The sequence below is a fragment of the Prionailurus bengalensis genome, chromosome E1 (assembly GCF_016509475.1).
Source record: "Prionailurus bengalensis isolate Pbe53 chromosome E1, Fcat_Pben_1.1_paternal_pri, whole genome shotgun sequence".
NCBI lineage: Eukaryota > Metazoa > Chordata > Mammalia > Carnivora > Felidae > Prionailurus > Prionailurus bengalensis.
In genome coordinates this window covers 11,743,659-11,758,307 of record NC_057347.1, presented here as the reverse complement: position 1 = coordinate 11,758,307, position 14,649 = coordinate 11,743,659, and the positions used below count along the sequence as shown (strand labels likewise).

Here is a 14,649-nt window from a genome sequence, read left to right as displayed (position 1 = left end):
TCTGACCACAGGGCCTTTGCATTCACCCTTCTCATTGCCTGGAATCCTCCCATTTGCTCCCTCTGCTCCTTTGGGTCTCAGCTCAAATGTCCCCTCCTCAGAGGGCCCCCCGCCCCGATCTCCTTGGCTGACGACAGGCTCCCACCCCCACCATGTACCATCATGTCACCATTTACATTTTCAGCATAATGTGTTTCAGTCTCTGACGGCAGCTCACAGAGGCTGGGAGCTCCTTGGCGTGTGGGGCTGCTGGGTGGTTGGTATGAGGACACCTCCGCCTGGAGGCTGGGCGGGTCCCCAAAGGAAAGGGACGGAAGACGGGGTGCTGGGGCAGGGGGTGAGACGGGAGGCACAGGAAGCTCAAACATCTGGGCAAGTCCTTGCCCTGCCGAGTGCGGACGGTGATGCTGGCCTCGGGGTTGAGAGGCTTCGGGCAGAAGGAGGGCCACACCAGCCTGGCCGGGAGCCCTCAGGGGAATGCTCCCTTCCCAGGAGCCCCAAACTCCTTCCCCATCCCCACCTGGCCGGACAGAGAGCCCAAGGGGATGCTGGCGTCAGGGTGCCTTTATTGTTGAGTTAGGATGTTCTGGGGGCAGCGGGGCTGGGGGCTCAGTGGCCAAACGGCAGCGTGTCCAGGGCCCCCAAGGCAGAGGTTTCCAAGGCACTGAGCGGCCCTCATCAGGCGCAAACACGGAGCCGCGGCCAGTCGCTCTGCTCCCCACCGCAGGGCTTGGCACTCGGGGCAGGCCGGGGCGGCAGACCCTCAGTGAAGTGGCCGCAGGCCCGGTCAGCTCCTCTTGCGGGACGAGGAGGCTTTCTGCTGGTAGATCTGAGCGGTGAAGGGCCTGTGGGGAGGGGGAGGGCTCTATCAGCAGGTCCCCGGGGGTGATGCCACCGTCCCAGGCCGTGCCCCCCATGGCAGCGTGGACAGGAGGCCCGGGCTGCCGCGTCACCGCCTGCCCGGCCCCCCAGGCCCCACTGGGTCCGCTCTGAGCTTCCTGTCGGCCGCTCGGCCTGTCACACTCCTCGTGTGTGACGGCGGGCCTACTCACTCCTCGTACTGGATGGCGACCATGTAGATGAGGGCCACAACCACAGTCAGCAGCAGGCCGGTGGGGCTGGCGTGCCTGCGGAGAACACATTATCAGCTCCCGCGCCCGGCCTTCTCTCTCGGACCGGGGCCCCCGCCGTCCTGGTCCTGACCCGATGACCGCCGGCTGACCGCCTGTCTGGTAGGGCTCGGTCCTCCAAGGGGGGGCCCACGCTCCCTTTTTTCATGTCCCCGGCCCCCGGCTCAGGACGCAGCAGGGATGAAAAGAACATCCGGCCTCTCAGACTTGCCCGAGTGGCCAAGCATGTCCTTTTCTGCAGAGGACGATGTTCCGGCGGGGGGGGGGGGGGGGGGGGGGGGGACAAATGCTATGACTGCCCTCCAGTGACAGTGTTCTCAGGGTGTTTTCTAGAAACGGGTCCAGGGCCCCCCAACCCCCAGTTGCATGTGGAGGGTCCAGGGGACCCTTCACAGGCTCCCTGCCGGTGACCGCCACACGGAGGAGCCTGGGTGCATCTGCTGTCCAGCTGGTCCCGCTTTTTCCAGTTACCTCTGATCCCAGAGGCTCCACAGGGGCCGGGCTACAGCATCCAGATGGCCGGGAGGAGAGAGGGAAACTAGCTCATGGGGCCACACAGAGCCGGGGAGCCAGCAGGGAACACGGCCCCAGGTGGGCTCTGTGACCCCCGCTCTGCCTCCTTCACAGAAGTCCCAGGCTGGGGGCCCCGGGACGTGTGTGCACCGTGCGGAGACCCTCTGCCCTGCCCACTCTCCTCCGCCCAGGGCCTCACCCTGTCTCTTTGTCTGGGTGCTCCAGCAGGGACAGCGAAGGCCCCACCCTCCATTCTGTGGACTCGATTCCGATCGTCCTGCAGGGCCAAGGGGTCTGCCGCCCCTCACCACTGCCGGGTGGAGATGCCAACCCCAGAGACCCTTCTGGGGCTAAGATGAAATCTGCCCTCCGGGAGCTTTACGCACGGGCCCTGGTTTGGTTTTCTGGAGTGAGCAGAGCCTCCCCACCCATAAGTCAGGCACCCGAGGAGCCGGGGAGGAGGCCCAGGAGGATGGGGCCAGGGGGCAGGGGGCTGCACCCCCCGGGACAGCCCCCACACTGGGCCCTGGAGCGTGAGCCAAGGGGTACCCCTTCTCCATTACACCCACACGAAACTTCCCCACTTTCCACGTGCTCTCACACTCTTGACCTTGACACCCTAACAGCCCTGTGTAGAAAGGATCCTCTCCTTCTGCAGACGGGGAGGCTGAGGTCCAGACTGAGCCACATGCCTGGCCCCGAGCCCGAGGTGATGGCAGGGCTGGCCCTAGGGAACCGGCTGTGCACCTTGGGGAGTGGGGTGTCCCACTCGGGCTAGGGGGTTGGGAAGGTGGGGGCCCGGAGACAGCAGGAGGCCCCGGTGCCCAGGGCCCCCAGGAATCCTGCTGCCCCGGGCCCACCAGTGCTCCCCCAGCCGTGGGGCCCCTGGTGGGAGACAGATGGGCTGCAGGAGGCCTGGAGCAGCCCTGCCGGGTCAGCGTCTGGCAGCCCCAGGCAATGGCGCATCTCTAAGGAGCTCTCAGAGGAAAGGAACGGAAAAGGGAGGGAATGTTGGGTGCGCCGGCCCCGGCAGGAATCAAGAGGCTGCAGGGTGGGGCCTAGGGAGACATTCTGTGTCCTGAGTGAATCTAGGGGCATGGAACTTTCCCACTGCCTGAGTCAGGTGAGAGGGGCTGGGCTGGGGCAGGGGGACAGGTCCCTGCCAGACCCACAGGTCCCCCTCTAGCGCCTTGCACTCAGAGCCCAGCGCTCCGATCTGGGCTGCACCTGAAGGCAGGGGTCGCGAGGAAACATCCCGCTCCCGACACGCCACCATTTGAGACTCATCCCTTGATGTCCTGGAACCTTTCTGGTCTCTGGGAGCCCCTACAACATTCTAGGCACGTGGTTTCGAGCGTCCAATAAAAGCAGAACGCTTTCTACTGAAAAACTACCCACGGAAGAAGCCCTAACGCAGAAAATGGACAAACAGGAAGTGCTCCGGAGGGGGCGTGGTTTGAGGCCCAGAGCGCACAGCGCCCCCTATGCCTCCTTACCTGGGGCCGCTGGACAGCGTGAAGGTGAAGCATGAGCCCTGGCGGTCACTCAGGACCTGCCAGCCCTAATGTTCCAGGACAGGGTTGGCAGTCTGTGGTGTGTGGGCCAGGAATGATTTGTACATTTTTAAATGGGTAAAAAAAAAAAAGAGAATAGACTATCTCATGACACATGACAATTCTATGAAATTCAAATTACAGTGTCCAAGAATGAAGCGGTGTTGGTTCCCGACCACAGCCATTCATTTACCTACTGGCTCGCGGCTGCTTTTGAGCATCCGAGCTCTGCCTATGGCCTGGGAGCCCCGCCTCTCCGGCCCTTCAAGAGAAAGTTCGCTAACCCGTGTTCTAGGATGTTGTTTGTTTCCATGGAGAAGAAAGTCCCAAGGAACACCTCGGCTCCACAGATGACAGAAGGCTGGCCCGTCTTCCTCAGGAGGCAGGGAGGGCGGGCAGGAAGGCCCGATACTCACATAATGGCCCAGCCCAGGTAATTGGCCGTGCTGCCCCAGTACATGGGGTTGTCCAGGATGTTGAATGGGAATGTGGTCACTCTTGCCTCCATGAGGATCCCGAAGTAATCGCCTGTGGACAAGTTGGGGCAGGACCGGAGGGTCACAGCCTGGCTGCGCAGTTACTGAGGGAGGCCCCCAGGGTGGGCACCACGGGTCTGCCCTCCAGGAGGCCCCAGCCCAGCCAAGGAGCAGGTTGTACAGCGTACTGGGTCAAGGGACACCCCAAGCAGCGGGTCCACTCGGGTCACCAGCATGCAGACACCTCACAGGGCACAGGGTCCTGACAGGGGTAAGGCACTGAGCCTTTCCACACCCCCATCTGCTCCTTTCCCCTGTGCCTTTGCACATGCTGTTCCCTCTGCTTGGGATGCCTTTCCCTGCTCTGTCTAGTGAGCATCTTTCCTCCTTGGGCACTTCTCCCTCAGCTGATGTCACCTCCTGCAAGAGGCCCTTCCCTGCCTGCTACCCGGTGTTTCTGCCCCCAGATCCTCCCTTCTCACCCAGTAGGGGCCTGGGTGAGCTCCTCCCACCCCAGGGATCCGGGGGGCCTGCTCTGCCTCTCCACCCCAGCTGCCCACCACGGCCTGCAGCCAGCCCAGAGCAGCCGGTCGCGGTGGAGAGCGTGACCATCAGATGGCCGGCCCCGGACAGGCCTATCCTCCACCCCTCCGAGGCACGGTGACGAGGCCTCACGTTGAGGCCGCTCCAAGAGGCCCAGGGACACGGTTTCTGGCACTGGCCGGTAGGCAGCCCACACCGCCACGGGCACGGTGCTGTTCATCCGAGGCAAAAGCAGGGCAGGGGCAGGCAGGGGAGTCCGCTGTCTGGGGACAAAGGGTGCGGGGGCACAGGAGCTGCCGGGGGGCTGCGGAAGGCTTTCTTCCCAGGAGGCAGGAAATGGGGCTGCGGGCCTGGAGGCGGATGGCACAGAAACCCGCTTTGGGGCTGACTCACAGGAGGGAAGTGGCCGCTGTGCCCTACATCCAGGGCCCAGCGGCACTTTCCGGCCGTCTCTTCTGGGTGGCGGTGTGCCGCCGGTGACTGCTATTGTCAGGCTCCTTCCCACTGCCCGCCCACCCTGCCTGGCTCCTCTGGGCGATTCGCCTCACACGGCCTTGACCAGGTCCTGCCCCGCACGCTATCTGGGGCTCCACCGGCTCCTTCCCAGCTCTGTGCCCACACCTGTGCCAGGCCCGCATGCCACGGGGCTGTTCACTCCTGGTCTTCCAGGACCTGGGCTGGACAGGACGGCGGCCCCCCTCCCTCTGTGGCCCTTGGCCCCGGCTCTGTGAGGCCTACACCGTGATCCCCACCTCCTCCCTGTCCCCACCTCACTATCCAGCCAGTCCAACCTCCTCATTGCTGGGATGAGATCTTTCCAAGCCCTCCTATGGCCTCCACGTGCCCAGGAGTGAAGCCTCAGGCCCCTGCATGGCCTTAGGGGACACATGTGATGTGGCCCCCACCTGACCTCCAGCCCTTGCCTGACTGCCTCTCCCCCCCGCCCCCGCTGCCACCCCCCCCCCCCCCCCCGCCCCACACACACACCCCGGCCAACCTGCCTGCCACCCTGTCCCGGAACTTGCTATTTGCTCCCAGGCCTCCTTCCCACTGGCCCAGTGCCCCACTCCCACCTGGCAGACCCAGGAGCTCCCACCTTCTCCTCCCAGGTTCCTGCCTGCGTGCCCCTCCCCTAGCACCGGGCACCCTAAAGCTCTGGCCTGAGCACGAGGCGCTAAACCACCTGCGGGCCCCACTGCCACAGGTGCCCAACAGGCCCAGGCCGGGCCTCGGCACAGGCCTCCTGCACACGCCGCTCCCGGAGGTCTCGTCCGCCTGTGAACACAAGCTCCTTTAGAGCTGTAGGCTCCCCGCTGCAGCCTGCAGTACCCCGGGGCCCCAGGCGACTGTGGATAGAGAGACCCAGGCAAACCAGGAGGGTGCCGGGGACATCCCTGGGCACTGGAGGAAATTGAGGCCAGGTCTATGAAGTGGGCTGGGGGCTGAGATTGGCGAGGACCCGGGACCCCCCAGATCAGCCCATCAGAGGGGTGGGCACCTCCCACATGCCGGCTGCCTGCTGGGCCCCCTCTGTGGGCCGCCTCCTCCTTTCCGTTCCTGGCCCCAAGACTGCCCTTGCTCTTCCAGCCTCCCCGGCTGCTCTCTTCCTTGGGCTTCCAAGTTGCTAGAAGCTGCTGAGGTCATGAGGACCTCTAGCTAGGCCAGCACTGGGCTCCCAGCCCAAAAGCACCTGAGCCGTAGGCAGTGGGAAATGCAGAGCAGGAACGGCACCCCCTTATGCCACACCCGATCCAGACCCGCACCAGCCCTGGCTTGGGGCCCAAATGCAGCCAGCGGAAATCCCACCTGGCCTGGCGGCCGACCAGCTGGATGAGATAGGAGAGCCCAGCTTCCCAAGCTGACCAGGCAGAGGCCTGGTGGAGGGAAGGCGCCCTGAGCCCCAGAGTTAGTGGCAGAGCAAGAAGGTGGCGAGGTCCTCCTCTGCACCCCACGAAGATGTCACAGAGGGCAGGGAGGTCGGCCACCCAGCCCCTGCTCCCCACTGAGCCCAGGGTACGTCTGCTCGTGCCCCCCAGTCCTCGGGGTCTTACCTAGGAAGGTCCCGGTGAAGCCCAGTGCAAAGAAGCTGGAAAGCACAAACGTGCTGCCTATTCCCAGGAGCGCAAGGCCCACACGGTAGGCCGTGGGGTTATCCAGGCTTTCCATCTTGGGCTGGCTCAGCATGGCCTGCGTGAAGCTGGGGGGAGAGTCAGGAGATCACTGCCGGGGAGAGGGGCTCCCCCAGCCTTGCCCCCCTCTGTCTCCCAGGTGACCCCCAGAATAGCCAGTCCAGGGGTCTCAGAGCCTGCTGGGGCCAGGCCGGTGACCCAAATGAGTGAGGTAGGCTGCAGGTGGCTTGTGGTGCTCCTGGAGAGCACCGTCCTGCCCCTGCAGCCCCCATCCCCCTCCTGCCACCAGTGACCAGAATGAGGAGCCTGGGCCCTCCTAAATTTTTTTATTTTTTCAGAAGCCAGAAATCATGACTTGTATGTAAAATACTCTGATTATTAGAAATAGGCAACAATGACAACTGCTTTAGACTCCCGTGTGACAGCGGGCTCGATTCAGCCCAGAGACCACCAGTTTGCAAACTCTGATGCCTGTCCAGTTAGAACCAGTACTTCGGAGGCAAATGTGGCTCAAAACAGGAAAGATGCATGCCCCTGGCTGTGCCCACGTGCCCTGGCACTTGGCAGAGCGTGCGTGTGGTGGTGGCATCGCACGCCCCTAGAGTGGACACAGTGCCCATAAGCCTGGGCCACACTCTGTCCCCTTTGCGGCCTCCACAGTCCCTGGGCAGGGCTGGCTGCATCCCAGGTGGCACCTCAGAGGCCCCTTAATGTCTTCCTTTCACCTCTGAAATGCCCCCATCAAGCTCCTTTTGGGGCCAAGCCATTGGAGGCCTTGTTAAATGGCAAGTGATGAAAACAGGGGGGAAGGGACTGGGCTCGTGGGTTTGGAAGTTCAGGTTCTCCAACTGGCTACTGAAGATGGGAAGGTATGGTGCAGGCAGGGCAAAGTGACTGGGCTCATGGTAATGCATAGAAGCAAGGTTCAGGGTCTGCCTCACTAGTGGGGAGCTGGCACTGGGGGGGGCATACTCAAAGGAAAGGCTGTGTGTGGGAGCAAGTGCATGCGTGGACCACTAACATATACTTACCACTCCCCATGATCATAACACTCAGAACAGACATGGGGCTCTCCTGCCTCATGCAGGACAACTGCTTGTACTCACTCTTTACTAGGTACCTCTTAGCTGGGCAGCTCACTATCTACCTACCCACCCATACATCCATCCACCTGTCTAGCCTCTATCCATCCACCCTTCCATCCATCCACCTACCCATCCATTAGTCTATCCTCCATCCATCCATCCATCCATCCACCCATCCTTCCATCATCCACCCATCACCCATCCATCAGTCTATCCTCTGTCCATCCATCATTCCATCCATCTGTCCATCCATCCATTCATCCATTCATCCAACTATCCTCTCTATCTATCCATCCATCTGTCCATCCACCTACCCATCCATTAGTCTATCCTCCATCCATTCATCCTTCCACCCATCCTTCCATCCCTCAATCTATCAATCTATCCCTCCATCAACCCATCCATCCACTCACCCATCCATCTACCCATGCATCCATCTATCAGTCTATCCTGTATCTATCCATCCGTCACAAGGTACCTCTGTTTGCAAGTCTCTTTCAAGCAGAACAAATTCACCATCCTCACTCATTCATTCCACTGGGAAATTCAAATTATTATAAAACCATCCTTATTTGAGCTAAAAAACCACCCCCTTCGAATTCTCTTCCCCAACTACTTTCAGCTCTTAGAGAACAGAGGCTGCTTCTGCTTCGCTCAAGTATCTCCCAGGCACCTGGCACGCACCAGACAGGACGGGTTATGGTTCACATCAACTGAAGGAAAAGCAGCACCCGCTACCCACTACCTCCCCTCCCGCTGCACACAGAGGCCCGCATGGTGACCTGTCAAACAGCGGCACACGTATGTCAAAGCACACCTATACACCGGTCACGCTGCCCACACCCCCGGCTCTCCACCCACCACCGCCCTCCCTCAGCCTTCCTGCTGCCCAGGCTCAGGGTCACCCCGAAGGTCCAGGCTAAGCCGCTGGGATTGGCTCAGGGTCACGCACACCCTGTTGTTGTCCGTGGTCACCACACCCATGCCCCACCCCTCTCTGCCCTCATCTGACTTTCTGGGAAGCCAGCAGCCCTCACCCTCTGGGCAGCCCCATGACGCAGGCACACCTTCAGCCCCGCAGACCCAGCAGCTGAGGCCATGGAACAGGCAGCTTCCCGCCCAGCCTCCGCACCCTCCCCACCTCTCCTGTGCGTAGGAGGGCACGGGCTCTGGTAAGGCTGACCGCCCCACCCCGAGTGGGGCTCACCTGCACACCCAGCAGAGACGGAGTATGTACGTGGGTGGGTGGGGGTGATGCTCAGGCCTCTGTGCTCTTGTGGGCTCGAGTGAACCCCCCCGCCTGGCCCCTGGCAGGTTTAGCACCTGCTCCTCCCTGCCTGGGGTGCCCCCTGGCCCCCAAACCGAGGGAAATGAGGCAGAGCAACCGATGTCTGTGCACACTCTGGTGAGCGTGAGACATGCCGGGTTCTCCTATGGGGCTTGCGGACAGTGGGAAGGACAGAGGTGTGAACGCAGGGTGACACCGTGTGATGAAGCACCAGGCGCCACGGGACGGGCGGGCACACCTGACGGGCCTAGGAGAGGCCACGGCAAGGCTCAAGCTGGGATCCGATGAAGAAATTCATCAGGAGAAGGGCAGAGAGAGAATTCCAGAAAGAGGAACAGCCCAGGCAGAGGCTGGGGGCAGAGCCCAGCACAGGAGCTCGGTGTGAAAGCAGCCTGCGGAAGAGACGCGCCCTGGGGTCGTCTGGAATGTGCTCTGGTGAGTGGGAAGTCACTGGCGGGGAGGAGCAGAGCAGGGGACCTCGTCAGCTACTGCAGGAGGAGGGCAAGTACTGGGGGCCCGGGGGGCCGAGGGAGCCCAGCCACCGCCCAGAGGGGACCGATACGGGGTTCCAGAGAATCCGGCCTCGGTTTCAGGCTCCGCGCCGGGCTGGCTCTGGTTCCTCCACCAGAATTCACTCACATCCTCCAAGAAGCCCGTGAGTCGCCTGGCTCTGAGCGCATGCCGCACAGGCAGCGATGAAAATGGAAACTTCTCGCTGATGTGCTGGCCTGAAGCAGCTTCCCAGGGGGATGACCCTGCAGGAGAAGCCATCTGCTTGGAAGCAGATGGAGATTCCTAACAAAGGGAAGATCTAGGGCCAGTGATGGGCAGAAGGCCCTGAAGCGGCTGGGCAGCTGCCCAAGACTGGACCCGGGCCTCTGTCCACGTGTGGCTCCTTTTCCATGCCTTCTCCAGTGGGAAGAGAGGAAGAGAAGGGGCCAGCGGAAAGCACCTTCCAAGCTCCTCCTTCCAAGCACCCACTCCCCGCAAAGCTCTGCAGGCCATTCTCTCTGGGGTCAGCAGAGAAAGCAGGCAAGGCCCTTCCCGAGGGTTCTATGCAGATGCCCTGTGCACTGCCCGGCCCACGGGCTCTCTGGGACCACAGGCGTCAGGTTTCCTGGAAGGGCAGGGCCCGGCCCCAGTCAGGTGATCCGTCGTGTTCTAGATCCTCCATTAAGCCGGGAAGGCACAGTCCATTCCCTATGGAAAATTAATGGAGGGATGAGTGGCTCTATGAGCCACGCTTCATAATAGAATGAAATAACAGGAGGCAATTTCCTTTGGAAATATTCTGCACCGGGGGTGGGAGTGGAGAGACTCATTCATTTGTCTTGGGTTCTATTTTTAAAACCTGGATTGAGCTTTCGGTCACCCGTGTGACTTGAGGATGTCTGTGCTCTGCTCCCCTGAAATCCTGGAACCCAGAGTGGAGGCGGAGAGAGGGTGTCGCAGCCCGTTGTGTCCCCACCACACCCCAGGCACCCGGCTCGGCCAAGAGACCGGCTGGTGGCCATGTCTGTCTGCAACTGACCAGCGCTGACAAACTTCAGCCCTTCAAGGACGCCCTCACGTGTTCTCCAGGCGAACCTGAACGGCGATTCACTTCACAGTCTACCTTTCAGGCTTAGGTTAGCGCGCTCCTCAGGGTCCAGCCACGCTGAGCAAAACGATTCATGAACGTTGGCGTCTGGTGCGCGGACTTATTTTTTTCCTAAACCACATTAAAATAAACCTACAAGGGGCGCCTGGGTGGCTCAGTCGGTTAAGCATCCGACTTTGGCTCAGGTCATGATCTCACGGGGTTCATGGGTTCGAACTCCGCATCGGGCTCTGTGCCGACAGCTCAGAGCCTGGAGCCTTCTTCGGATTCTGTGTCTCCCTCTCTCTCTGCCCCTCCCCTGCTCATGCTCTGTCTCTGTCTCAAAAATAAATAAACATTAAAAAAAATCCTTTAAAAAATAAAATAAAATAAACCTACAAGTGCTAAAGCAAAACAAAACAAAAATGTTCTCCTACGTAACCCCTTGAAAAGTCATCAGGTGTCTAGGATTTAGGGCTATGATGCTGTACTGATCCCGCACATTTGATGAACACAGCACCTTTTCAGAGTGTCTCCAAAACCCATCACAGCCAAGAGAGGGTCTGTCTTATCTTACAAATCAGGAAACAGAGCGGTTGGCGGGGTGGGGCAGGGGAGGAGCCCAGGCGACAACCAGCCTCTTAGTGGGCCTCAGGGGGCAGAGGGGTGGGCGGGCGGTGGTGCTGGGGGCAGGGCCCTATTTTTGCCTTATTTTTGCTTTTGCCAGCTGGAGGTCCTCGGCCCCCACTACCTGGGCCTTGACCCCAATATCTGGACCTAACCTGTTGAGATGCAGCGTCCTCGAAATCCAACAGCCAGGCCCCGTGTGCCTCAGAGTAGCCTAACCCAGACTCCCCGGCCCCCCTCCTGGTCAGCAGCCAGTTCTCCAGCTCTCCCACCTGCACTGAGGGGCTTCAGGCCTCTGTTTCCAAAGGTCCCGACACAGGCCCCACCTACAGCTCCCCTGGGCCCAGGCAAGATACACAGAACTCTAGGCATTCAAGATGAAAGGTGTCTGAGGGGACCCCCTCATTCCCACGTCAGTCACTTGCCCCATCACAGGACTCTGAGTCTGCATGGACCTCTGGCTCCTCCCCAGCTCTGGCCTCCGTCTCCACCTGCCTCCTGCCCCAGCCTCCTCCTCCTGGAGAAACCTCCGCTCCATATCCCACGTCTAACCAAGGCCCTTCCCCAGCCTGCAGAGTTAAAGCTGACCCCACCTGCCCCACCTGTTCCCGCCGCCTAGAACTCCTTTCTTTTTTTTTTTTTTTTTATTTATTTTTGGGACAGAGAGAGAGCATGAACGGGGAAGGGGCAGAGAGAGAGGGAGACACAGAATCGGAAACAGGCTCCAGGCTCTGAGCCATCAGCCCAGAGCCTGACGCGGGGCTCGAACTCACAGACCGCGAGATCGTGACCTGGCTGAAGCTGGACGCCCAACCAACTGCGCCACCCAGGCGCCCCGACCTAGAACTCCTTTCCACCACGGGGTGGGCAGACCTCCAAGGGGCTCCCCAGTACCGGCCCGCAGAATTCCTCCCGCTGGGTGTGGACTGCCCTCTGAACACCAAGGCATCACTTCCTGATGGGGCTAAGTGAGGGCATTTCCAGATGTAATTACAGTTCATTGGAAAGGAGATTACCCTGGTCAAGTGGGGATGTACTGGGGAACCTTTCACAGAGGGCCTGGAGGGCAGAGAGAAGTCCAAGAGACTTTTTCTGCTGGCCTGGAAGAAGTCAAAGCACTGTGCCGTGGGGAGGACCACATTCCCGGCAGCAGTGGGGACACTAGGAGCCGAGCACCGCGGCCCTACAGCAACAGGGATCTGAGTCCTCCCACAGCCCGGGAGCCCCAGGGAGGCCCCACCGCATTTTTCAGCCGCGCTCTCACTGGACCCTCTGACAGCCCTCCGCTGCAGTGAACTGTCCCCGTCTGCCCCATTTGCTGGTGCCCTTGCGTGGCCACTTGCCCATCGGGCCTGCCCTGTCCACATCCTGTGAGTGGTTCCAGCAGGGCCCTGGATTCAGGAATGACTGGCACACAGATGACAACAGGGACAGAGAGCCACACGTGCTGACACCCACCAATCTGGCCAGTCCGTGCATGCCGTGCACCTGCCCCCGGGGCCACTAGCACACGGAGGGGGAGAAGGTGCCCTGGCCCCGGCCCCAGCCCCGTTTCTGCTGCAGGTGCGCCCCACGCTGTGAGTGGAAGTCACCTGCTCGGCTGTCCCCATACTTTCATGTCCCTGTTTTCACCAGACCTCAGGCAATTCTGAAGGGTCCTGGAATACAGCTCCATTGAGTGACTGATCAATATACCTGAGGCCCCCTGATGCCCTGTGCACCTGCACATCTGCCGTGAGGCCGCGATCCTGGCAGAAGGTAGACAATTGTAGTGCCAGCCCCGGGGAGCCCGGGCCCCGCCTGGCTGTCCACACATTGCCACCCTGGCTCCAGGTCACCAGGCTCCCACTGAGACTGGCTGTGCAGGGGATGCAGCTGGCAGGGAGGGGGCTTCAACAGAGGCCCCCCAGCCCGTCAGGCCTCCCTCTCCTTCACAAACAGGTCAGCGCTAATGGCCTCCAGATAAGGAGTCTACTCATCCTGTCCGAAGCCCCCAGACCACTTCTGGTTGCCCGGCTGGGCCAGACCGGCTGACGAGGATGCCTGGCCCTCCCCCCCGCCCCCCCGCCACCCATCAGCGGCCACGGGGCCCTGACCACCCAGCAGACCCACTGCTCAGTGGTCTCTTGCCACCCCTGCCCAGGGCTTTGACAGCCACGTGATCTGAGCTCCATTCAGTTGCGTGCACGTGCTGTTATGTGCTCTCTACCCCCCACCCCGCCTTACTGCTGCTCTCCCCCGACCCCCGCCCCGCCCCGACCACGGAAGCTGTGGCTTCCACACAGATAAGAACAGACATATTGGAAATGTCCAGAACAGGCAAATCCATAGGGACGGAAAGCAAATTCAGATTTTCCAGTGCCCTGGGGTGAGGTGGGGGGGAGGGGACGTGTGTTTCATGGGTACAGGGTTTTCGTTCGGGGTGAAAAAGTTCTGGAATTAGCCAAAAGTGGTTGTGCAACATTACGAGTGTACTAAACGTCACTGAGCTGTATACAGTCTAAAATGGCTAAGTGGCAGGTGTCATGCTATGTGTATTTTACGACAAAAGAAAAAGAGAACACACCTCGAAGAATCAAATGAAGCCATGTGTGGAAAGGGGTGCTCGGGATAATGTGGGGGGGCTGTCGACTACGGGCAGGAGCTGGTCTTGCCAGGATTCTCACCAGCCTTTCTGGAAGCCCCACCCACCCGATCACCAAGCTGGCAGAGGGAAGGGCAGTGGGAGAAGGGCCAGAGGGGAAGGAAAGAGCCTGCTGGTGGGGAAGGTGAACAGAAAACAGTCCTGCCTGTGAGCATCCTCTCTCTCCTCCCAGAAACTTTCTGGGGTGGTCAGTCCAACCAAGAGAAAAGTCATGGCCCAGAAGACAGACCCCGGGCCACACCAAAACCAGTACCGAGAAGCCAGGGAGAAGGGAGAGCTGAGGAGCTATCATCTATAAGAAGCTGGACGTGGCGGGACTTCCTCCCAGCTCTCCCAGGCCCCGGATGCAAGAATAAGCCAGAGAGGTCTTCGCTGGTGTATACACGTCTGAAGGTGGCCCTGTCTGCTTGGTCTCCTAGCAACCCGCAGTGCTGGGCTGGGGGCCTGCAGGAAGGAGGCACCCCTGTCAGGAGACCAGGGACCTGGGGCCTTCTAGCTCTTGCCGGAGAAGTTGCCTGATCCAGGCATCACAGATCCTCCGTCACCCACTTCCCACTGGCTCCCTAGAATGAAGCGTGAAGGTCTGACCGTCACTGCCCCAGCCCGGGATCCCCTGCTTGGCCACACACTTGGTGAGGAGCTGGTCAGTGAGGGACGGGTGACCCCTCCTGGGAGAAGATCAAGGACTCCTGCTCCGTTTCAGACAGGAGACCAAGACAGCCTCAGTGACCTGCTTAAGGCCAGCCCATCGAGAGCAGAGCTGAGGTCCACCCAGGGCACCGGCCCCTCCCCCAGGCTGCTCTGACTCCCACCGTCTCCCAGGGTCCTGGACGTCATCCTCCAGGTGGACCTGGATGTTCAAAGGCGGCAATGGGACGTTCCTTTCATGGAGAGCAGGGGCTGGCAAACCACAGCCTGTGGCCAAATCTGGCCCCGCTGGCTGTGCTTGTAAATAAAGTTTTATTGGAATGCAGTCACACTCAACTCTTTACATGCCGACGGGCTGTCTCCAGTAGTTACAACAGAGACCGCATGGCCCTCAGAGTCAAAAATACTTATAATCTGGCCCTTACAGAAAAACT

General features: G+C 60.6%; 1 protein-coding gene across 4 annotated transcripts in view; it reads right to left on the bottom strand.

Moving 5' to 3' along the window:
• Positions 1 to 546: 546 nt before the first annotated feature.
• PEMT (phosphatidylethanolamine N-methyltransferase) overlaps positions 547 to 14,649 on the bottom strand; it is an 85,549-nt gene continuing 71,446 nt past the window's right edge. For all 4 annotated transcript variants that reach the window (XM_043583330.1, XM_043583328.1, XM_043583329.1 and 1 more), the window contains exons 4-7: positions 6,267 to 6,412; positions 3,613 to 3,724; positions 1,053 to 1,127; positions 547 to 845 (exon numbers count right to left, since the gene is read on the bottom strand). In XM_043583330.1, coding sequence (XP_043439265.1) covers positions 788 to 845; positions 1,053 to 1,127; positions 3,613 to 3,724; positions 6,267 to 6,412 — 391 coding nt within the window. In that variant the 3' untranslated portion in view covers positions 547 to 787. The remainder of the gene's footprint in view (positions 846 to 1,052; positions 1,128 to 3,612; positions 3,725 to 6,266; positions 6,413 to 14,649) is intronic.